Here is a 23,671-nt window from a genome sequence, read left to right on the forward strand (position 1 = left end):
GCTGGTCACCCATGCAGAGGCCTGGTGCCGCTTGGCTGGGCCACTCTCCCAACCTCCTCCATCCCCTCCACCGCCAGCTCCGCCTACTCCCTGTGGATCTGTCTGGACAGCACCCTAGTTCTGTGCTCCCATCCTGTGCTCACTCACTGTCCCCCAGGGGACCCCCACTGTCTGCCCACAGCAAACCTCAGAACCCACCTCCTCGGCTGCTCGTTTTCCTCCCCGGGACCCCTTGCCTGGCTCCTCGCTGCTGCTCCTGACCCCTCCTCATCCCGAACCTCAGTGTTCTCATCTTTATTATTGCATAACAACAGGTTACCATTTAAGAAAAGATGTATTTGAAAGAGTGACACACAGAGAGGTCTTCCATCTGCTGGTTCACTCCCCAGATGCCTGCAAAGCTGGCGCTGGGCCAGGCTGAAGCCCGGAGCCTGGGACTCCACCTGGCTCTCCCATGCAGCTGCAGGGCCCAAGGACTGGGGCCATCTCCGGCGCTTTCCCAGGCGCATTAGCAGGGAGCTGGATATGAGATGCCAGCACTGGGCGGCGTAACCCGCTCTGCCTGGACACCGGCCGCCATGTGCGCCGTTTTAAAGCGTGCAGCCCGTGGTGTTGGGCACATTCACGGTGCTGTGCCGCGGATCTCAGCCCTCTGCGTTCACGAAGCCTCAGCTACCCTCCGTGGATTCTCTGTCTGACTTTGGCTGCTCCCACCCGTGCTGCTCCTGCCCTGGCCTCGGATGGGCCCGCGCTTTACCTGCTGTGAGCCGTGGCGGAAGGGAGGGCGGTTGGTGGAGTCTCATGGGTTATTTTCCCCAGCTTAGTATAAAAATAAGAAGGCGGGAAACAATCTGCAAAGAGGCAGAAACTTTTATTTGAGAGAAAAGAAACTTGTATTTGATTGGCCAGCGACAGAAAGCGTCTGGTCCGAGAGGCGAGCAGGCGGCGTGCCCAGTGGGTCACTGGCTTTGAGGAAGCGTCCTGAGTTTTTAAGGCGTTACTCTCTGTTCATTGCATTATCTTATTGGGGTGCCCCGTGGACAGGGGGTTTCACATACGTATGTTGATTGGCTTGGGGCTCATGGAGATAGTGGGGGTCTCCTAGAGCCAGTCCTCTGACTCTCCCCAGAGGCTCAGCCCCCTCCTCTGCCAGCTCTGGGTGAAAGATTGCAGCCCCCCCTCCAGGTGTGATTGAAGGCTGCAGGGTACACTTGGCGCACAGAAGCTGTTAGTGGGGAGGTACCTGTCGGCCTGGAGACTGGAGACAGCTTTCCAGCCGCAGCTGACAGCTTGCTTGGGAAGGACGTTCCACCTAGGTCCGAGGAGCCCAGAGACCCCCAGCCCCACTGGACGGCCTCACCTACTGCGGAGTAAAAGCCACGCTCATCCCACCACCTGTGGGGCCCTCCGTGGCTTGGTCTCGGCTGTCTCTTGACCTCTTCACTCCCTTTCTTTGCTCACCAACCCCCAGCCACACTGACTTGCTGATCCTCAAACTCTCCAGACTCAGCCACCTCAGGGCCTTTGCACCTGCTGCTCCCTCTGCCGGGAGCATCCTCCCCGCAGCTCCTCCCCTGGCTCCCTGCTGATCACCATTCACGAGGTCCCCAGCTGAGGCGGGGCGCCCACCTTCTGCCCCACAGGGCCCCTCTCCCGGGGCTCCTCAGGGCCAGGATGATCTGACGCTCACCGTATGTGTTTGTCAGAGTCTGTTCTGCGGAACGAGAGCTCTGAGAGGGCAGGGACTGCGTCCCTGTAACGCTGCACCCCAGCCCCTCCCTCGGTGAACACTCGTCAGCCCGCCGGCTGCGTCCCCTCTAGTTCTGGCCTGGTTCGCGTCTTGCCAGGACCACTGGCTGCTGGGTTCCCGGCTCTGCCGCTGGCTGCAAAGGTTTGCTCTCGCTCCTGTCCTGCTCAGCATCCTTTCATCGCTCGCTGGAATCTTCCGGGTAAAACCCACCTCCTCATCAGGGTTCTCCTTGTCCGTCCCCCCTTCCTGGCCTGAAGCTTCGTGGTAGGTCACCCTCTCTCTAGCATTTGTGTCTGAAGCACTCCTCAGCATGTCTCCTGGCACACTTCACCGAAGTGGTGATCTCTTCCAGGAAGCCCTCCCGGATCTACTCTCATCAGCCGAGTGGGTGGTGTTTCTGTTTGCTCATCTGCCTGCCCCCTCTTGGAGACCCCTGTACCCAGTGCAGGAGTGTAGTGCCACGGATGCTGGTTCACGGAGCAGGGGAGAGCTGACAGTCGGTCAAGGCTGTCAGGTGATTTCAGGGGATAATTTCAGTCTGGCTGTTGTGTAATTAAGGAACCTGCTCAGGAAGACCCTTGTCTTAGAGGTCGGGCTCCTCTGGGAAGCAGAGGGGATCAGAGGCGGCGGCGATCACATGGCTTTTTTAGCTTGTGTGCGACCAGGAGGCAGTGGTAGCCCCTGCCTGTCGCTGCGGGGCCCTGGGGCCAGACACACAGCCTGCGGGTTCTCCCTAGTCGCCGGCTCTGGGTCCCAAGCCTGCTTTTGTTTTAGGACGTATTGAAAGGCTCGGGGCCGGCACTGTGGCACAGTAGGTTAATCCTCCACCTGCGGTGCTGGGATCCCATATGGGCGCCAGTTCTAGTCCCAGCTGCTCCTCTTCCGACCCAGCCCTCTGCTGTGGCCTGGGAAGGAAGTGAAGGTTTCCCAAGTCCTTGAGCCCCTGCCCCTGCATGGGAGACCAGGAAGAAGCACCTGATTCCTGGCTTCAGATCAGCGCAGCTCCAGCCGTTGTGGCCATTTAGGGAGTGAACCAATGGAAGGAAGACCTTTCTGTCTCTCCCGCTCACTGTCTGTAACTCTGCCTCTCAAATCAATAAAATAACTTAAAAAAAAAAAGTTGTATTGAAAGGCAGAGCTGCAGAGAAAGAGAAGGAAAGACACAGAAAGAGACATCTTCCATCTGCTGGTTCACTCCCCAAATGGCCACAACTGCCAGGGCTGGGCCAGCCTGAAGCCAGCAGCCTGGAGCTCCATCCTGGTCTCCCACGTGGGTGGCAGGGGCCCAAGTGCTTGTGCCATGCTCCACTGCCTTCCCGGGCAGGACTGGAAGTGGAGCAGCCATTACTTGAACTGGCGCCCCCATGGGATGCTGCTGTCCCAGGCAGTGAGTTAGCCCTCTGTGCCACAAAGCCAGCCGATTGCATTTCTTCCTAGCTCTGTGACCTTGGACAGAGGCTCAGCCACCACCTTGGTTTCCTCAGCTGTAGAATGGGGAAATCCAAGAACCCGTGTCCCCCAGGTAAAGGGCTTTGCTGGGACCTTGCGTGTGTGGGTGCTGCGTGGACGCTCTCAGGGATATGAGATGAACCTGAGGCTGCACCCTACCCCGCCCCCTCTGGCACCTACTACCCTCAGCCTGCTGGCCTTCAGTGCGAGTGCTTTGAGCTTGCTTGGTCCCTCAGGGAAGCTGGGGCAAATACCGGGGACATCAGAACAAGTGCAAGTCCAACACAGGTCTGTGTACATGTTCGCCACCTAGTGGCAATAGTTTAAAATTACAGGATTTTATTTATTTATTTATTTATTTATTTATTTATTGGTGGCATTCTGGGCAATTTAACGTCAACAGATTTTTTTTTTTGTCAGAAGGTGAGAGAGAGGAGATTATTTAGAATTTCCCAGAAAACACTTTTAATGAATTACAGTCAATTGAACAATCCCAAAGAAACTTGGGGAAAAAAGCCAAAAGAAGACTGGTAGGCTGGCGCTGCGGCTCAATAGGCTAATCCTCCACTTGCAGTGCCAGCACACCGGGTTCTAATCCCAGTCGGGGTGCCGGATTCTGTCCCGGTTGCCCCTCCTCCAGGCCAGCTCTCTGCTGTGGCCCGGGAGTGCGGTGGAGGATGGCCCAGGTGCTTGGGCCCTGCACCCCATGGGAGACCAGGAGAAGGAAGCACCTGGCTCCTGCCTTTTGGATCAACGTGGTGCGCCGGCCACAGTGTGCCAGCCGCGGTGGCCATTGGAGGGTGAACCAACGGCAAAAGGAAGACCTTTCTCTCTGTCTCTCTGTCTCTCACTGTCCATTCTGCCTGCCTGTCCAAAAAAAAAAAAAAAAAAAAACTGGTAGATGTAAGGTTTCTTTACAAATATTTGATTTTCCTGCTTTCCATTGTAGAATTACTGCCCCCTCCCCTCCTCCCCCTGTACCCAGCCAGCTTTGTGGGCATGTGACCGGCGTGGCTGCTCAGGACTCCCCATTCCAAGGGGCCCTGGGCTTGGGGTTCCGAGCTCGGGGGCCGCTCTCCTGGAATCTAGCTGTTCCCTCTGGAGTAGTGTTTTGCTGGTGAAGCCAAGGGGACAGTGGGCACGCATAAGGGGCATGTGGTCGTCCTGAGCACCTGCCGCCCACAGAGCCTCCCCACCAGGGTGGCATGCTGTCTGCAATCAGGGGCCCTACCTGGACACCTGCAGTCCACAGTCCACTCGAGGGCTGGCTCTTGGTGCTGTGCATGCGATGGCTGTGAGGGTCATGTAGGGCTGTGTGCCCAGCACCGTGGGCCCCACGGAGTAGCATCACAGCCCCCAAGTCCCCCGTGCTCTGTCTCTTCATCCACCCCTGACAGCCCCTCATCTCTTTATTTATTTATTTATTTTTTTTGACAGGCAGAATGGACAGTGAGAGAGAGAGAGAGAGAAAGGTCTTCCTTTGCCGTTGGTTCACCCTCCAATGGCCGCCGCGGCCAGCGCTGCGGCCGGCGCACCGCGCTGATCCGATGGCAGGAGCCAGGAGCCAGGTACTTCTCCTGGTCTCCCATGGGGTGCAGGGCCCAAGCACTTGGGCCATCCTCCACTGTGCTCCCTGGCCACAGCAGAGAGCTGGCCTGGAGGAGGGGCAACCGGGACAGAATCCGGCGCCCCGACCGGGACTAGAACCCGGTGTGCCGGCACCGCAAGGCGGAGGATTAGCCTAGTGAGCCGCGGTGCCGGCCAAGCCCCTCATCTCTATGCTGAGTCCGCGGTCTTACATTTTCCAGACTCACAGAGCTGGGATCAAACAGTGTAGCCTTTTCAGATCAGTTTCTTTCCCTTAGCCATATGCATTTAAGGTTATCCCATATGTTTTCTTGGTGTGAGACTGCATTTTTTCCCATTTATTTACCTTAAAGAGTTACAGAGAGAGAGAAAGAAATCTTCCATCTTCTGTTTCACTCCCTAGATGGTTGTAGTGGCTAGTGCTGAGCCAGACTGAAGCCAGGAGCTTCATCTGCGTCTCCCCCATGGGTGGCAGTGGCCCAAGGACTTGGGCTACCTTCCACAGGACGCTTTATCTGCTTTGCCACAATGCTGGCCCCTGATAGCTTTTTTTTTTTTTAATTTATTAGACAGATAGTGAGAGAGAGAGAGAGAAAGGTCTTCCTTCCGCTGGTTCACCCCCCAACTGGCTGCTACAGCCAGAGCTATGCTGATTCAAAGCCAGGAGCCAGGTGCTTCCTCCTGGTCTCTCATGTGGGTGTAGGGGTCCAAGCACTTGGGCCATCCTCCACTGCCTTCCTGGGCCACAGCAGAGAGCTGGACTGGAAGAGGAGCAACTGGAACTCAAACTGGTGCCCATATAGGATGCCAGTGCCGCAGGTGGAGGATTAACCAAGTGAGCCACTGCAGCGGCCCCCATTTTTTTAAAATATGAAATTATACTCCATTGTCTGTGTGCATCAGAGTTTATCCATTTGCCTACCAGGGAACGTCTTGGTTATGTTTGGCAATTAGGAACAAGGCTGCTCTAAACACCTGTATGCAGGTTTTTGCCCCCTTAGGGTAAGTGCCAAGGAGTGTGATTGCTGGGTTGCATGTTAAGGATGTGTTTGGTTTTGTAAGAAAATGCAAGACTGTCTTCCATAGTGGCTGTGTTGTTTTCCAGTAAGTAGTAAGATGTGCTTATTCCTGATTTCAGCAGGAAAGCTTCTAGTTTCTCACCATTGAGTGTGGCCTTTTTTTTTTTTTAATTAATTTTATTTATTTGAAAGAGAGAGAGAGAGAGAGAGAGAGAGAGAGAGAGAGAGAGGTTTTTCCATCTGCTGGTTCACTCCCCAAATAGCCCCCAATGGTTAGTGCTGGGCCAAGCTGAAACCAGGAGCCAGGAGCTCCAGCCGAGTCTCCCACTTGGACCATTTTCTGCTGCTTTCCTAGGTGCATTAGCAGGGAGCTGGATCAGAAGCAGAGCAGCTGGGACTCAAACCAACACCCATATGGGATGCCAGCATCCCGGGCAGCAGTTTAAGCAGCTGTGCCACAATGCCGGGCCCGTGAGTGTGGTCTCAGCTGTAGGGTTTTTGTCATTGTTCTTTATGAAGCTGAGGAAGTTCCCCTCTGTTTCCAGTTTGAGGAGGGTTCTTACTCAGGAGTGGGTATTGGGTTTTCGGCACGTGCTTTTCTGCATCTGTTGTTACGGTCCTTCGATCCTCCCTAGCTGTTGGTGTCACGCATCGCATGCGTTCACTTCTGAAGCCAGTCCTGCCTACTGGGGATAGATCCCACCTGGCTGTGGTGTTTACTGCTCTCTGAACGTTGCTGGGTTTGCTCATGTTTGCGTGTGTTTTCACGAGCGATGTTGTCTGTAGTTTCTTCCTTTGAGAGGGAAGGAGGAAGGGAAGGAAGGGGAGGGGGAGCGAGGGAGGGTGGAGGAGAGCTCCAGCCTGCGGGGTCACGCCCCCAAATGCCTGCAAAGGCAGGGGCAGGGCCAGGCTGAAGCTGGGAGCTGGTGCCTTAGCCCGGGTTTCCCAGAGCATGGCAGGGATCCAGCTGCTCCAGCCACGACCGGCTTCCTCCCAGGGTGCTCACTAGCGGGAGGCTGGGGCCAGGAGTGGAACCAGGACCTGAACCCAGGCACTCTGTTAGGGGTGACTGGTATGTGAACCACCAGGCCAAATGCCTACCCCTGCTTTTCCTCTAGTGCCTTTGTCTGGTTTGGGGATCAGGGTAGTGAGGGGTCCACAGAATGAGGTAGGAAGGGTTTCTTCTGCTTCTGTCTTCCGGAAGAGATTGCAAAGGGCTGGGATAATTTCCCCCTGAGAGTTCACTAGCAGAATTTGCCAGTGATCCAGCCCATCCAGCTCTGTTCTCTTATGCAAAGTTATTGATTAAATCATTAAGAGTATTTACTTATTTGAAAGAGTATCAGGGAGGTGGGGGGAGAGAGAGAGACAGACGGACAGAGATCTTTCACCCACTGGTTCACTCCCTCAGATGGTTGCAATGGCCAGGGCTGGGCCAGGCTGAAGCCAGAAGCCAGAAGCCATGAGCCAGGAGCGACTTCTAGGTCTCCCCTGTGGGTGGCATTTTATGCCACTTTCCCAGGCACTTTAGCAGGGAGCTGGGTTAGAAGTGGAACAGCCAGGACTCGAATCATCGCCCATGTGTCCAGTGTCCCAGATGGTGGCTTTACCTACTGCACCACAACACCAGCCTATGTTGATTAAATTATCAATCGATACAGATTTGGTTTCCTTTCATTGCATTGTGCTTTGCAGGTTTTTTCTTTTTGTAACCAACTAAAGATTTATGGTGACCCTGCATGAACACAATATTCCAGCCCCATTTTTTCTGGTGGCATGTGCTCACTTTGACTCACATTTTGATGGTTCTTGCACTATTTCAGACTTTCTCAGTATTTCCGTGTGTGCTGTGGTGGTCCTTGGCCAGTGATAATCGACATTGTTATTGATTGATTGGGACCCTACCATCAGCTGGCCCTTCTTCTGTCTGCCCCTGAGACACAACAACATCAACTTTTGGCCAATTCGTAGCCCTGCATAGAAACTGGTGCTGTGGCGCAGTGGGCAAAACTGCCTGCAGTGCCGGCATCCCACATGTGCACGGTTCGAGACCCAGCTGTTCCACTTCCTATCCAGCTCCCTGCTAATGGCCTGGAAAAGCAGCAGAAGATGGCTGAGTGCTTCGACCCCTGCCACCCATATAGGAGACCTACAAGAAGCTCCGGGCTTGGAACTGGCCCAGCCCTGGCCGTTGTGGCCACTTGGGGAGTGAACCAGTGGATGGAAGACCTCTCTGACTGTCTCTCCCCATCTCTCTCTGTAAATTGTGCATTTCAAATAAATAAATCTTAGAAGCTATGCCGGGTTATTTTTTTCTTTAAGAGTTGCAGGGAAAGGAGGAGTCTTACCCCTCCCACTGTAAATCAGAAGCTAGAAACGGCTCAGCTCAGTGAGGAAGGAGCTTACGGGAAGCTGGAACAGGCCCAGAGCTGGACTCCCAGCACCACGGGGTTTGCCACGTCGTGAACACAGAGGAAAAGTTCTCGGAGGAAATGCAAAGGGCGGCTCTGGCTGAGGTTAATGAGAAGAAAGGCAGTTTTATTGCTGGCCACAGGAAAGCTTCAGTGGTCTGGGTAGAAGAGCAGACCAGCCACATGTGGAACAGGGCCCTAATGGCAACTCCGTGACGGCCGAGAGGTGAGGATGCTGCAGAAGCCAAGTTTGAGGCTAGCAGAGGCTGGCTCACGAGGTTTAAGGAACGAAGCCGCCATCACAGCCTGGAAGGGCGAGGGGAGCCGTGCGGTGGTGGTGGTGGTGGGGCAGCTGCAGCAGGTAGCCTGGAAGACCTGGCCCAGAGGCTGGACGAAGCGGGCCGCGGTGAGCATCAGATATTCACTGCAGGCAGAGCAGCCTTCTGCTGGGCTTCCACAGCCAGAGAGGAAAACTCGGCGCTGGATTCGAAGCTTCCGAGCTTCGAAGGCCAGGCTGATTCTCCCATCTGGGGCCAGTGCAGCTGGCAACAGTAAGCTGGAGCCACATTCACTGTGGAAAATCCTGGGGCCCCAGAGCAGCGAGCGAGGGGCGTGCTGCCTGCACTCTGTGAACGGAGTGGGGCCTGGCCGATGGCGCATCTGCTCATGCGGTGGCTTGCTGAATGCTATAAGCCTGCTGCCAAGAACTAGTGCCCAGAGAAGGAGATTCCTTCCAGGCTGTCGCTGCTCACTGCCCGTGGATCTGGTCACCCCGTGGGCTGCGATGAGATGCGGTGTTCTCACGCCTGCCAACACAGCATCCATTCTGCAGCCCAGGCATCGGGTGTTACTCAGTCGATCTTATTACTGCAGAAATCAGTTTCCTCAGACTTGGCTGCTTAGAGAATGGGTCCTCTGATGGATACAGGGGAGGGAAGTTGAAGAACTTCTAGGAAGGAGTCACAACTCTAGATGCCTTGTAGAACATGTGTGCTTTGTGGGAGGAGGTCAGAATACCACCAGGAACTGAAATTTGGAAGAAGTGGATTCCGCTCTCGTCGATGACCGGGGAGGAGGTGACGGCAGGTGTGTGGGAACAGTGAGAGAACTTCACTGAGACGTGGAGCCTGGCCACACACCTGAACCGCTGCGGGCTCAGGATGAAGCTGTACTGGATGACGAGTTGCTTCTCCTGGGCACGCAGAGAAGAGTAGTTTATTGAGATAGAATCTAGATGCTGTGAACAGTGTTGAGATGATGACAAGGGGGCTGCCGCAGTGGCATAGTGGAAGAAATTGCCATCGCGACACTGGCATCCCACACGGACAACGGCCTGAGACCTGGCCGCTCCACTTCTGATCCAGCTGCCTGCCAATGTACCTGGGAAAGCAGCAGAAGGTTGGCCCAGGTGTTTGGACCCCTGCATCTATGTGGGAGACCTAGAAAAAGCTCCTGGCTTCTGCTTCAGACTGGCTCATCGCTGGCTGTTGTAGCTGTTTGTGGAGTGAATCAGTAGATTAAAGATCTCTCTCTCTCTCTCTCTGGCTCTGGCTCTTTCTCTCCCTCTAACTCTTGCTTTTCAAATAAATGAAATATAAATAAAGAAAAATAAATCTAAAATAAAAAGGCAACAAAGGAGTTAAGCTGTGCCATGCCATGGATGTGGTGTGTCCCTGAGGGTTCCTGTGTTGGAGACTTGGTCCCCAGTGTGGAGATTTTAAGAGGCAGGGTTCAGGTTCACTGGGGTGGGTAAAGCTGTTGTCTGCCATTCTGGCATCCCATATGGGTGCTGGTTTGAGTCCTGGCTGCTCCACTTCCAATCCAGCTCTCTGCTCATGCACCTGGGAAAGCAGCAGAAGATGGCCCTAGTGCTTGGACTCCTGCACCCATGTGGAAGACCCAGAAGAAGCTCCTGGCTGCAGGCAGGCCCAGCTCTGGCTGTTGCAACCACTTGGGGAGTGAACCAGAGGATGGAAGATCTCTCTTTGTCTCTCCCTCTCTCTGTATCTCTGCAACTCTACCTTTAAAAAAAAAAGACTTGGGCTCCTGGCTTTGGCCTGGCTCAGCCTTGGCTGTTGAGGGCATTTGGGGAGTGAACTCCTGGATAGAAGACCTCATTTTCTCTCTGCCTGCCTTTCAAAAACAAACAAACAAACATACAAATACCAAAAATATGGAAACAACAACAACAAACCAGTGCTACAGAGAAATCACTCATGAGAAAAAGGGCAGGTTGATGTGGCAAAGCGTATTGTTGTCTTATTTGAACAAGTGGCTACAGCCACCCCAGCCTTCAGCCACCTGATCAGCCACCAGCTGTCAGTGTTGCGACGTGATGACTTGCTGAAGGCTCGGATGATCACTGGCATGTTTTAGCCGTAATGTATTTAAGTAATAGGTGATTAAGTATGTACACTTTTTTAGACAGAGTGCTATTGTACACTTAATTGACTGAAGTGTAAATGTGACTTTCAGATGCACTGGGAAAATCTGTGTGACTGCTTGATTGCCCTCCTCTGGAACGGGGCCCCAGCTCTCACCGTTGACCTCTTGTGGCTGTGTATTTCTTCTTGAATGGGTTCTGGCAGATTCCATCTTTCAGGAAATGGATCTCCTTTGAATAGGTCATCACTTTTATGGTGATACCTTTTGATGTCTGTGGTATAGGTAGTAATGTCCTCTTTCATTTCTGATGTTAATAATTTGTGATTTCTTTAATTATTATGGGTAGAAATAATTCTATTGATCTTCTCAAAGAACCAGATTTTGGATTTGTTGATTTTTCTCTCCTTGGTTCCTGTATTCAATGTTACTGATTTCTGCTTTAATTTTGATTTCTTCTCATGTGCTTTGGAGTTAAAAATTTCCTCTTCTTTTTATAATTTCCTGAGATGATTGGTTTTAGAGCTGTTTTTCTTTTTAAATACATGCATTCAACGCTATGGATTTCCCTCTAAGTCTTCTTTTGGGATTTCACACAAGTTTTATACACTGTGTTTTCATTTAGTTCAAAGTATTTTAACATTTCTCTCTCTCTCTCTCTCTCTCTTTTTTTTTTTTTTTTTTTTTTTTTGGACAGGCAGAGTTAGACAGTGAGAGAGAGAGACAGAGAGAAAGGTCTTCCTTCCATTGGTTCACCCCCCAGATGGCCGCTACGGCTGGAGCGCTGCACCGATCTGAAGCCAGGAGCCAGGTGCTTCCTCCTGATCTCCCATGTAGGTACAGGGCCCAAGGACTTGGGCCATCCTCCACTGCCCTCCCGGGCCACAGCAGAGAGCTGAACTGGAAGAGGGGCAACCAGGACAGAACCGGCGCCCCAACCGGGACTAGAACCTGGTATGCCGGCGCTGCAGGCGGAGGATTAGCCTAGTGAGTCGCGGCGCCGGCCTTAACATTTCTCTTGAGATTTCTTTGTTGAACCATGTATCACTTAGACGTATGCTGCTTAAACTCCAAGTATTTGGGGAATTTTCCAGCCATCTTTGGGCTACTCATTTCCAGTTTAATCTCATTGCCATCAGGAACACCTTATAACATCCATTCTTTTTTTTTTTTTTCCTTAAGATTTATTTATTTGAAAGGCAGAGTTACAGAGAAGCAGAGGCAGAGAGAGAGAGAGAGAGAGAAAGGTCTTCCATCTGCTGGTTCACTCCCCAAATGGCCGCAGTGGCCAGAGCTGTGCTGATCCAAAGCCAGGAGCCAGGAGCTTCCTCCTAGTCTCCCATGCGGGTGCAGGGGCCCAAGGACTTGGACCATCTTCTGCTGTCCTCCTAGGTCACAGCAGAGAGCTGGATTACAAATGGAGCAGCTAGGACTTGAACCAGCGCCCATATGGGATGCCGGTACTGCAGGCAGCAGTCCCAATTCCCATTCTTTTATACTTGGTTGGTGGTTTTGTAGTGAGGACTTTGGTCTGTGTCGGTGGTCATGCGGCAGTCGCGTGAGACAGGCGATGGGGTCCACCAGTTGGCAGATGGCGTCTTGGAGTTTCACTCTCCTTCCCGAGGGAGCTGCAGTCTCCAGGTGCACCTGTTCTCCCTGCAGCGCTGTCAGTTTCTGCCTCGCTTTCTGTGCCACGCTGTTGTCGGTGCACACTGTCGTGTCGCCTTAGGAAAGTGACCCCTTGTCAACCCTGCTCATTGCCCTCATCCTGCAGCCTGCTCGGTCTGCAGGTCGCGTGGCTGCTGCTACAGTTGGCCTACAGTCGGACAGCTGAGCTCACCCATTTGATGCACTCTGACGATCTTTGTCTTGTCTTCCGTGTATCTAAAACATTGACGTTCGAAGGGACTCTTGATCTCGGTTAACATCTGCCATGTTTATTGCTGTTTGCTGTTCGTTGCCTTTATTGTCTGGTCCTGTTTTTGTCTTTCTCTCTTCTTGTGCCTTTTGTGGCTTTAACCAAGCATTTTAAATAATTCCATTTTCTCCCCTTTCTTAGTGTTATCAATTATTTATTTTTAAAACTTTTTTTTTTAGTGGTTGCCCTCACGTTTGCAATATGCTTTTACAACTAACCCACTTTCAAATAGCCCTGTACTGCTTCACGGCTGGTTTGAGTACCTTTAATCACATATCAGTCTGAACTCCCTCTCGGCCCTCATGGCACTGCTGGGGCTCCTCTCCCCTACACGGAAACCATGATCAGCACGCGTGCTGCCGCTGTTCGTGTTTTGAACAAGCTACTGGCTGTTGGATCCAGTAAGAATAAGGAAACTAAAAGTTTATTTTACCTTCACTTGTTCCTTTTTTAACGATCTCCCTTTCTTTATGAGGGTCTGAGTTTTTGACCTCATGTAATTTTCCTGCTCTCTGAAGGACTTGTTTTGAATTTCATGCAAGCAGTTTCCTACTTATCTGTTTATCTGAGAAAGTCTTTATTTCCTCTTCAAGTTTGAAGGGTAATTTCCTAGGATATAGAATTGTAGGTTGGTGTGGCTTTGTCTGTTTCTCTCTTGGTGTTTGCACAGTTTCTTGTGGGTGAGTTGGATGCGATTCTGATGTGGTTCCTTCCCCTTTAAGGGGTTATTGTCCCCTCTGGTGTCTTTCGGGATGTTTTATCTTTGATTTTCTGCAGTTGACTAGGCTACACCTTGGTCCTTTGCACCCACACTTCTGTGGCTGCCTCTTCCCTTCCCCCTGCCCCCGTCTCTAGTCCCTGCTGCAAGCCTTCAGGGGCCCCCTGTTGCCTGTGAGATCAACTCTGGGGTGGATCCTCACTTGCCACGGAAGCCCCCATGGCCTGCCCCTGCCCCTTCCTCATGGCACAGACCTCGTGGACTGGGTGTCCTCCTTTCCCAGCTGTACCCGTGTAGTGCACTCACACTCCTGGCTCAGACAAACCCCTCTTGATGGGGCTTGTCTTATCTTGCCTCAGTTTAGCACTGGTGTCACACATAGCTTCCTGTCCTGTGCGATTTTAGATGAGAGGTGTGTTCAGGAAAGAGGGGCCCTGGGCACTGTATTAGCAGCTCTTGCTGCTCCTTAGATTAAATCTCTTCCTTCCCCTCTCTTGGCCCTAGTTGTCTTCTGGAGCTAGCTCAAGGCCAGCTTCCACCAGGCAGCCCACCGTGATCACTCCCTCCTTGGAATTCCACCGTTTTTTCCTGGGGGTCAGATGTGTCCCCAAGGTTGGGCTAGGCCTCCCTTACAGCGACACGCTGGTGCAAGGGACAGGATAGTGCTGGAGAGAGGAGATCCTGGGACCTGAGGGAAGAGATTCCAAGCCAGGCTGGGCGGCAAGGCGGGCACCTCTGGGCAGTAGGCTGAGCCAGCAGCCGCCAGCTTCTGGCGTGGACATTGGTGGCAAGAATACGGGGCCTCCTGAGTTCGGGTGACGTGGTGGTGGTCTGATGGTGGAGGTCAGGCTGGTCTTGGGGGTAGTCTGACTGCGGTCAGCTGACCATGGAGGCTGGTCCGATGGTGGTACGGCTGGGCCAGTGGCCTCAGCAGGAGATGAGGAGAGGATTGGGGAGCACAGGAGTTGCAGGGGCTGGGGCTGGGGACTGTCTCCGCAAGAGCTGACAGCTGGCCAAGGCTTGGTGCAGGGCGTCCAGCGTGGCCGAGGGGCCAGATCTTCCCTCTAGAGTGGACAGAGGGCACAGTCAGTCTGCTCATGCTGGTCCACAGAGCTACTCCCTGCCCAGCCAGCTGCCCCATGTGTCCCCATCTCATTGAAGACCCCCAAGCAGGGACTTCTAGCAGGTCATTCCCCCTCTGCTCCTTGACGCCAGGGCTCTGCACATCCCCGATCCCTACCGGCCCGTCACCCTGGTGAGCCGAGCAGGCTCTGCTCCTCCCGGCTGTGCTAGGAACCGTCTTGTCCTGCCAAAGGCCATCTGTGTGTTTGTAATGGCATTGTGGGCCATACACAATGCTCAGCCTGAAAAATCAGCCTGCTGTAGATTAACTGAGGTTCAAGTCCTGCTGGCAATTGCCTTGGCAGGGCCAGAGCAGATGACGTCATGGGCCTGCGCAGCCCGTGGGCTGCATGTTCCCCACCCTCTAGACCATGGGAGCTGCAGGGCTAACATGTGGCCAGCAGCAGGCCCTCCGTGCCTCAGTCTCTGCATCTGTGGGGTGGGGATAACAGCCCCTTCCTTACAGGGCTGTTGTAAGGACCCAGGGGGTGGAAACACTGGAGATGTTCCCCTGCTGGGCTGCACTGAGCCCTGGAGTGGCCACTCCCAGGCCCTGGCCATGTCCTCGCCTGGGTTTGACCCTGCTGGCTTCTTTGTGGCATGGCTTCCTGCACTTCCACCTGCCGGAAGCCGGAGCAGGGCCACGCCCTCTGCAGTGTTCAGGGTGGACAAGGAGGTCACTCTGCAGACCACATTCTGAAGACAGTGAGTGCTGGGGTTTCCTGGTCAGGACACCACGCCCTCACCCTGAGAGCCTGCCTCCCAGCCAATTCAAGCTCTGAATCCCAGGGTGCTCCCCTACCTTGGGCGGGGTCCCTGCAGGCATCCAGGGCACTCAGCAGTGTCTTTCCCAGGGCCCTTTTTGATATGTTCTGAAAAAGAAATGGAGGCAGGGCTGGATCAGACAGTGATCGCTGGATCTGCATCTGATGGGTGGGACCTGGTGGGCTCCAGGGGCTTTTGTGCAGCCCCCTGGCAACTGGTCAGGCCCTTTCCCATCTCTTCCTGGCCCCCTCCCCCAGGCTGGCCACAATGGGCTTCTCAGAGCCACTTGGTGGGTGCAAGGTGTTGTGTGCATTGCCTGTCAAAGGCCACAGGCACTCCGCGGGTTCTGCACCCGAGGATTCATCCAGCACAGGTGAGAAGTATTTGGGGGAGGGGGAAGCCCTGCCATGTGCCGTATTAGTTATGGTGACACGTTTTGACGTGGCCATCATCCTTGAGTTCCTAGGATAAATCCAGCTGGGGCATGCTACATTTCTTTAACCACTGCCACATCTGATTTGCTAGGATTTTATTTACTGGTTTTGCATTTTTAATTTTCCATGTCTAAATGTGGTGTTAGTGTATAATTACCCCTTCTTGTATTTACGTTCCTCCAGTTTTGAGATTCCAGTTACATTAGTTTCATAAGATGACTTAGGGAGGCTCCCGCCCTTTGGTTAGTTAGCTCTTCTGAGCCTCCACCGTTGCATCTGTGAAATGGGACAACACTTGCCGAGTGTGAGGAGAGCCCTGAGCCCGGTGCCCGACAATAGGCCAGGCTCCTTCCCAGGAGCGCCCGGCCCCAGCCCCGCGTGTGCCGGCTCCCGGGTGCCTACCAGGTCCCGGAGCCTCTGAAGCAGCTGCAGCACGTCCACCAGCTTCTCCTCCAGCAGGGCCAGCCGCACCCGCTCCGTCTCCACCATCTGCAGCTCCAGCCTCAGGTGCTCGCTCTCCTCCGCCCTGCGCTGCAGCTCTGCCTGTGGGGAGAGGGCGAGTGCTTCCCCACTGCACCCCCGTGCTGGGCCCCAGACCCTGGTCTGTGCTCAGAGGCCACAGGAAGCCGGAGCAGAAGTTGGGGAGCCAGGAGTGGAACCAGGCGCATGGATGTGGGAACTGGGTGTCCCCAGTGGCGTCTTTATCCCCTGTGCCATATGCCCATCCCCGCCCACCCCCCCCGGGGTGAGGGGAGACACATGTCCGTGCCTGGTGCTCGTTTGACGCGCTATACCTGTCAGCCGCCATCATTTTAAATGACTATGTAAGGAGCTAGCACTGCATGGACCCCTCATATGCACATAAACAGGACAAAATGAGCATTTCAGATGTAGGAACATCTGAATGGTAGCTTGCGAAAGTGCAGTGGGCTTGGGCTCCATGAAGTGGCTTTTAGCCTCACGGCACCTCTGGCTCCTGTGGAATAGAGAGGTTACCAAGGGACGAGGAGGAGACTGGTGGGCGGCTGTCCAGGGCCTTTACTGAGGTGTGCTTGTTCTGACCTGGATGGAGACCCCACCCCCAGGCTGGGCCAACTGCACTTCCTCCCTGAGAGGAGATGGGGGGAGGCTCAGTCTCCCTCTGGGGTTCCTCACCTGGAAGCCCTGTGCTGTCTGCGGCCCAGCCTGCCCTTCCCGCACCACGTGGAGTAGGGAAAGTGAGGCCAGTACTAGAGACACAGAGCAGACAGGTGGGGACAGTCTAGCGCGGGGTCCTGGATCCAGCTGTGCCTGAAGCTCCTACGACCCCGCCCTCAGCTCCACGCTCCAGTAAACTCCTGTTTCGCATTCTGAGATACCATCTGAGATGGGCTCTTTTGACTTGCAGCCCCGAGATTTCTCAGTAACTATAAATCAGGTGCGGGACCAAGATGCTGCCAGAGATGCCTGCATCCTGTGTTGGCGCCTCTGGCTTTGAGTCCCTGCTCTGCTATGATGCGTCTGCCTGTGCATGCGCTCACACCCTGGGAGGCAGACCGGGTACTTGGATCCCTGGCACCCATGGAGCTCCTGGCTCCTGGCTTCAGCCTGTTCCAGCCCCAGCTGTTGTGGGCATTTGGAGGGGTAAACCAGTAGATAGACAACCTTTTCTATTTCTGTCTTGGCCTTTCGAATAAATTTTTTAAAAGTTTTAAAAAATCAAAATCAAGGGAAATCACATCTGCGTCTTGGTTTCCTCGTCTGTGACCGGGACACAGGACTCGGCTGTGCTCCCAGGTCCCGGGGGCTCTACCAACCTCCTCCCTGGGTGTCCCCAGGGCCTTCCTGCCGCAGCCCTGGGTCCCCGGCCTGGCGACGTGGGCCTCCAGCTCCCCCGGGGTGCAGGTGCGGTCGGCAGCACCCAGGTGGCTGCAGTAGGTCGTGAGCTTCTTGGCTGTCCGGTCATCACACCTGCAGCAGAGCAGAGCGTCAGGACGGGGGCGGGGGGTGGGGGTGGGTGGCGCTGCAGCCCCGCCTCCCGATGGCCTATCTCCTGAGACCAGAGCCAGCATGGCACCGGGCAGGGGACAGGGCAGGAGGGCCGCTGGGCTGTTTGATGGCTATTTTCCTCAAAGTGTGCCTGGGGCTCAGAGACGCCAGGCGAGACCCCGGCATCCTGGCTCGTCCTTGCTCCACACTGGGGGCGTGGTGAGGATTGGGCCAGTGAATGGAGCGGCCGGGGACAGTGTGCTGCATGGACACAGGGTCAGGGCACAGGCTGAGAAGGACACTGGGGTCTGAGAGCAGTGGTCAAGGGAGTGAGAGAGCAGTGACGGGCATTAGAGCCACCCCCAAGGTCATCTTGTTGGTCCTGCACGGGACAGGGGCGACCTTGTCTCATTCTGGCCAAGGGGACAGAGCCTTAGAGGGGCTGGGAGGTGACTAGACCTGGCTTGAACCCGCACAACGGACGAGTTGAAGCCCCATCACTGTTTGGAGGGGCCTAGGGCATGGCGTGGGTCCCACGCTCACCCACTGCCGCAGCTGGAGGGCCGAGCCAGCAGGGCCTTGGCCGCTGGGGGTCTCTGCATCTCCCGCCACTTCTCCTCCTCCTCCTCCTCCTCCTCCTCTTCTTCGTCGGAGGCAGCCTGGCCCTCCACGGAGCGGAACAGCTGCTCGCCCACTGTTGGAGAAACACAGGGTGAGGGACACGGGACAGAGGGAGGGAGCCGGGCAGCCCCGGGAATAAGGCGGTGATGGCAGAGGGCAGGGCCCCCGGGGCCTCTCCTCTCCTCTGGATGGCTGCTGCCCAGTCCCCGTGCATACTTCTGTAAGGCAAGGCCGCCCAGGAAGGCCAGGGCTGTGCCCGCCCCCACGTCACTGGTCCAACCGTGATGCTGGCTGGTCAGCGTTGCTCCCTGGGGTGGCACCAGTTTTCTCATTTTTGAAAGGCAGGGTGGAGAGAGAGAGCATCCACCTGCTGGTTCACTGCCCAGACGGCTGCAGCTGCCAGAGCTGGGCCAGGCCTAAGCCTGGAGCCTGGAATTCCATTTGGGTCTCCCACATGGGTGCAGGGATCCACGCACCTGGGCCGTCTTCCACTGCTTTCCCAGGTACATTAGTAGGGAGCTGGATTGTTTTTTTTTTTTAATTATTATTTATTTATTTATTTATTTGACAGGTAGAGTCATAGACAGTGAGAGAGATAGATAGATAGAGAGAGAGAGAGAGAGAGAAAAGTCTTCCTTCTGTTGGTTCACTCTCCAAATGGCCGCTACGGCCAGCATTGTGCCAATCTGAAGCCAGGAGCCAGGTGCTTCTTCCTGGTCTCCCATGCAGGTGCAGGTGCCCAAGCACTTGAGCCATCCTCCACTGCCCTCCCAGGCACAGCAGAGAGCTGGACTGGAAAAGGAGCAACCTGGACTAGAAGCCCACTTGGGATTCCGGCGCCGCAGGCAGAGGATTAACCAAGTGAGCCATGGCACCGGCCCTGGGTGCTGGATTGGAAGTGGAGCAGCCAGGACTTGAACCGGTGCCCAGATGGGATAAGCTGGTGCTCTTAATGGGATGCTGGTGTTACAGGCAGCAGCTTAACTCACTACGCTGCGATGCCAGCTCCGTGTTTCGCGACTTTTTGATCGTGTGAATGTGTTTCCAATACTGATCTTTTTGGTTCATCTTCTGGAAATTCCCTGGTGCTGTGCCTGTGTGTGTGGTTATCATTAATTTTTAAAGGTCTTTTTATTTCAAAGGTAGAGCAAAGAGAGAGAACTTCCATCCAGTGGTTGGCTCCCCAAAAGCCCACATTAGCCAGGGCTGGCCCAGGCTGAAGCCAGGAGCCTGGAACCCTCACCAGGTCTCCCTGGAGGTGACAGGACCCCGAGGACTTGGTCATCATCTGAGGCGGGACTCGGCCCCAGGCGCTCTGCTATGGGGTGTGGGGTCCCGAGCTGCGGCTTAACCTGCTTGGCCCCGAAGCCCACCCCACATGTCTTTGCTTGTCCCAATCATAGCATCGCTCAGTTGTCCCCGGGGGTCAGGAGCTGGGTATTGAGTACGGCTGTCAGTGACGGAGTCACGGAACCTGTCCCCGGCAGAGCCAGCTGGGCACCTCCTGGTGGCGCCATGCCCGCCAGATCCTTGAGATCCCCGTTCCTAAGACAACACGCCCAGGAGGAGGGCCCGGGGGCCAGGAGGCCAGCCTGAGCAGTAAGTGGAGCAGCTTCCACGCGGAGGCCGAAGCAGACGGTCCCTGGGCGCGGGGCCGGGTGCAGCCAGCACGCAGGGCCAAACCTTCGTCCAGGGCTCTGCTCCCGGAGCTGCTGTCCGACGACCAGGCTCCCCTTGGGGCAGCGTCTACGTCTCTGGTCCCGCCATCTTCAAAGTTGTCACTCCTGTCTCCTGGCTCTGGGCTGGCTCTTGGGGGTGTTGGGAGCTGGGGGCCTCCTGACCTGTAGACACAGCCAGAGAGACAAGGGTTAAGAAGACCAGGGGTGTGGCCCCACCTGCAGTCCTCACTCTGCTCAGGTGGGCTGTCTACCCAGGCGCTGTCCTGGTGGAGGCAGCCTCCCCCAGTACAGGAGGAGGTACCACATACTCCGGATCCAGCCTCTCTCAGGGCGAGGGCACAGGCAGGTAACTCAGTTTCAGCCAGCTGAGATTCAAGGTAAAAATCTTCTGAGGAACCAAGGGACCAGGTTTTTCATTCTTATAAAAAGAAGCCCAGGAAAGAAAACACCCCTTCCTTCCTGTCTTTGGACATTGTCATGTGAAGATGTGATGTTTGGAGCTGTAGCAGCCATCTTGTGTCCTTGAGGAAATGCAGGAATTACTGAGTTGAACAAGAACCCTGCCATCTTTTAGGGGCTGAGTTAACCACTTACTATAGATGAAATTTTAAAAATTCACATTTTCATCTACTTTTCATTACATTCTACTCTTTGCCTTTGAAAATCCTGAACTGGAGCATCTCCCCTCTCTGGGCTTCGGAGAACCTATTTTACCCCTGGGTCCTTCAATCCCTTCTTGATATTCCAAGGTCCTCATTTGAATATTCATTTGAATAGTTATGCACTTGCAGTTATGAGGTTGGGGAAGAGAGATCTGTCACAACAGGAAGATATTCACCAACGGACTGAACTCTTAGGAAACCAGTCTCACCCCCCAGCTTCCTCCCGACACCAGCACATGGCCTTGGTCCCCCTCTTCAGTCTTCTTCTTATTATTATTTTTAAAACACTTATTTATGTATGTGATAGGCAGAAAGAGCGAGAGATCTTCCGTCTGCTGGTTCACTCCCCAAAGGCATGGCTGTGATGGGCCGGGCTGGCCAGGCTGAAGCCAGGCGCTCTATCTGTGTTTCCCACGGGGGTGGCAGGGGCCCCAGCTACTTGGGTCACCTTCCGCTGCCCTCCCAGGCACCTTGGCAGGGTGCTGGTACCAGAGCGAAGCAGCGGGGCTTGAACAGGTGCTCCGACATGGGATGCCGGGTCGCCAGTGGCAGCTTCACCCCCTGCGCCACAACACCAGCCCCTCAGAGTCCTGTCCCGCAGCCTCTCTGTAGACGGCACAGCCCAGCACAGCCCAGCACAACAGCAACCAACCAAGGCCTCAAGCATTTTCGCAAAGCAGACCTTCCTCCTGATTTAGCTGCACAATAAAACACCACAAAGGATGCTCTACCCCCGAGAGATGTGGCAAACACTGCTCCCAAAGCCGTGATCAGCCCGAGTCAGCCTACGTTGGGTCTAAGAGCCCCAGCGCCGTATTTCAGCCGTGAAGATTAATTTTGAAAAGGAATGAATGAATGGTTGATACTATTACCCGGTTTTAGTAAACAGGTAGCCCAGTCAACTCATTTTAATAAATCTTCGTGTTACATCTCACTCCCTGTGGATCCGTTTTAAGTGGATTCACTTACGGGGTTTCCAAGGATTGAGTCTGATTGGACAACAAGGACTCCAGTGCTCAGCTCCATGGTTGCTGGGTGGTGTCACCGGCAGAGCCTGGGCCTCTGCATGACCCGTTGTAAAGGTGGAAGCCACGCGGGACTGAGCAGGGCAGGACAGGAAGCCTGGTGTGGGCCCTCGGTGCTGGAGACCAGGACTGTCAGGTGGACTCAGCCCCTAGAGGGCTGTGGGAGCCAGGACAGCCCTCTGAGCCCAGCCGAGGACAGCTAGGGAGCTGTACACGGGAGCTGCCAGGCAGCCATGCGGCACCCTTTAAGCCACAGGTGAGCCCGGACACAGCCCAAGGCTCCTCCTCAAACTAATCAGCATAATCCTACCCATGGCCGCTGTGGCTGGACAGTGCTGCACAGGGAGCCAGTGAGAAACAAGAAGTCATTGACTGGGCTTCTGGGCACCAGAAGCTTCCTCCCTCCCTGCTGGCCAGAGCCCTGGGCCTGGGGTCAGGAACTGAGAGCCACTGGTGGCTCCCAGGGGACAACCTTGAGACACTGAGGTTATGGGTAGAGCCTAAGGGTGATGGGGTCCTTGGTAACATCTGAGTTGCTGGGTCAGGCTTTGGCTACAGCCGGGGTCAACCTGCACGTTTGTGATTTATGAGTCCATAATCTTTCCTCATGAAGTCCTGGGTTCAGGCTCCCCTGGGGCAAGCCGGGATTAGAGATGATGCTTAGCTGCGGCCAGAGTCAGACCCCTGAGTGGGGATTCTGGTTGCAAGGGATGACCTAGTGGCTAGAGCGCAGGTCCTTCTAGCTGAGGTCTAAGCCGGAGCTGACGGTCCCGCCCTACCGCAGCCTGGAGAGGAGAAGACACAAGGATATGAGGTCATTGGGGCAGAGCGGATTGTACGGGGGCAGAGAGCAGAGCTGTCCTGTCTCGGGTGGGGTGGGGGGCGACGTCAGCCCACTGCTGGAAAAGTTTTCTCAGGGTGCTGAGTTCGGACAGGATTTGGCTCCCAAAATTAAAGACACTTCAGCCCTGAGGTCATGGGTTGGTGTTACCAGGAGGTGGGAGCGTAATCCAATCATGGTGTTTAGGAGGCGGGTCTAGTGGGAAGCCACGGGTCCCTGGGGATGCCTCGGAAGGGTGTTCTCCTACTAAGAGGGTCGGGTGTCAACGTGGAGCTGGACCCAGTCCCTGTCTGCTTCCTGGCTTGCCATGTGACCTTGCCTCTGCCATGGCCACTGCCAGTCTCCGGCCTCACCAGCTGCTGACCCGATGGAGCTTCTCTGACCTTGGGCTATGAACTTCCAAAACCAGGAGCCAAAATCGGTCTGGTTCCTCCCTGAGTAGCTTGTGGGAGGTATTTTGTTAGAGAGACAAAACTGTGACTAATCCACAAGGGTTGCAGACCAAGGATTACCTAATGCTGCTCCCACCCCCACCCGCAGTTATGTAAGGGCTTCCGCAGGGACCATGAGGTGCAGGGACGCAGTTTCCGAGCCCAGGCTGACTTGGGCGCTCTGGATTTCCACACTCCCTGCACCCTTCTGCATTTGTGTCTTAGAAACCCTGCTGCAGCCTCCCCTGGCCCACGGAGACACGCAGACCCCTCAGGTCCCCCCTTCCACCTGGGGGATTCTGAAGATACAAAGCAAAGACCGTTTGTTCAAGAGGGCCCGTGGGGCCGGCGCCGCGGCTCACTAGGCTAATCCTCCGCCTTGCGGCGCCGGCACACCGGGTTCTAGTCCCGGTCGGGGCACCGGATTCTGTCCCGGTTGCCCCTCTTCCAGGCCAGCCCTCTGCTGTGGCCAGGGAGTGCAGTGGAGGATGGCCCAGGTGCTTGGGCCCTGCACCCCATGGGAGACCAGGAAAAGCACCTGGCTCCTGGCTCCTGCCATCGGATCAGCGCGGTGCGCTGGCCGCAGCGCGCCAGCCGTGGCGGCCATTGGAGGGTGAACCAACGGCAAAGGAAGATCTTTCTCTCTGTCTCTCTCTCTCTCTCACTGTCCACTCTGCCTGTCAAAAAAAAAAAAAAAAAAAAAAAAAAAAAAAAAAAAAAAAAAAGAGGGCCCGTGGGCGGGGAGAAGTCCTCTAGCGCCTGCATCCTCCCTGCCCCTGTCTCTGCCCCACCCCTGCTGAAGGTTCGCAGGCAGCTCTCAGGTGCTCCAGCCTCCCTCTGGCTGATGGAAGAAACTCTGAGGTCCTGAGCACCATGCTTGGTCCTTCTG

General features: G+C 55.0%; 1 protein-coding gene across 1 annotated transcript in view; it reads right to left on the bottom strand.

Annotated features, from left to right (window-relative positions):
- Nucleotides 1–8,104: 8,104 nt before the first annotated feature.
- EFCC1 (EF-hand and coiled-coil domain containing 1) overlaps nt 8,105–23,671 on the bottom strand; it is a 40,737-nt gene continuing 25,170 nt past the window's right edge. The window contains exons 3-8 of the mRNA XM_008260339.5: nt 19,828–19,985; nt 18,067–18,217; nt 17,352–17,505; nt 15,958–16,098; nt 15,159–15,228; nt 8,105–14,298 (exon numbers count right to left, since the gene is read on the bottom strand). Of these exons, the coding sequence (XP_008258561.4) occupies nt 14,162–14,298; nt 15,159–15,228; nt 15,958–16,098; nt 17,352–17,505; nt 18,067–18,217; nt 19,828–19,985 (811 nt within the window). The 3' untranslated portion in view covers nt 8,105–14,161. The remainder of the gene's footprint in view (nt 14,299–15,158; nt 15,229–15,957; nt 16,099–17,351; nt 17,506–18,066; nt 18,218–19,827; nt 19,986–23,671) is intronic.

The sequence above is a fragment of the Oryctolagus cuniculus genome, chromosome 10 (assembly GCF_051225735.1).
Source record: "Oryctolagus cuniculus isolate XC-2025 breed Fujian yellow rabbit chromosome 10, ASM5122573v1, whole genome shotgun sequence".
Classification (NCBI taxonomy): domain Eukaryota; kingdom Metazoa; phylum Chordata; class Mammalia; order Lagomorpha; family Leporidae; genus Oryctolagus; species Oryctolagus cuniculus.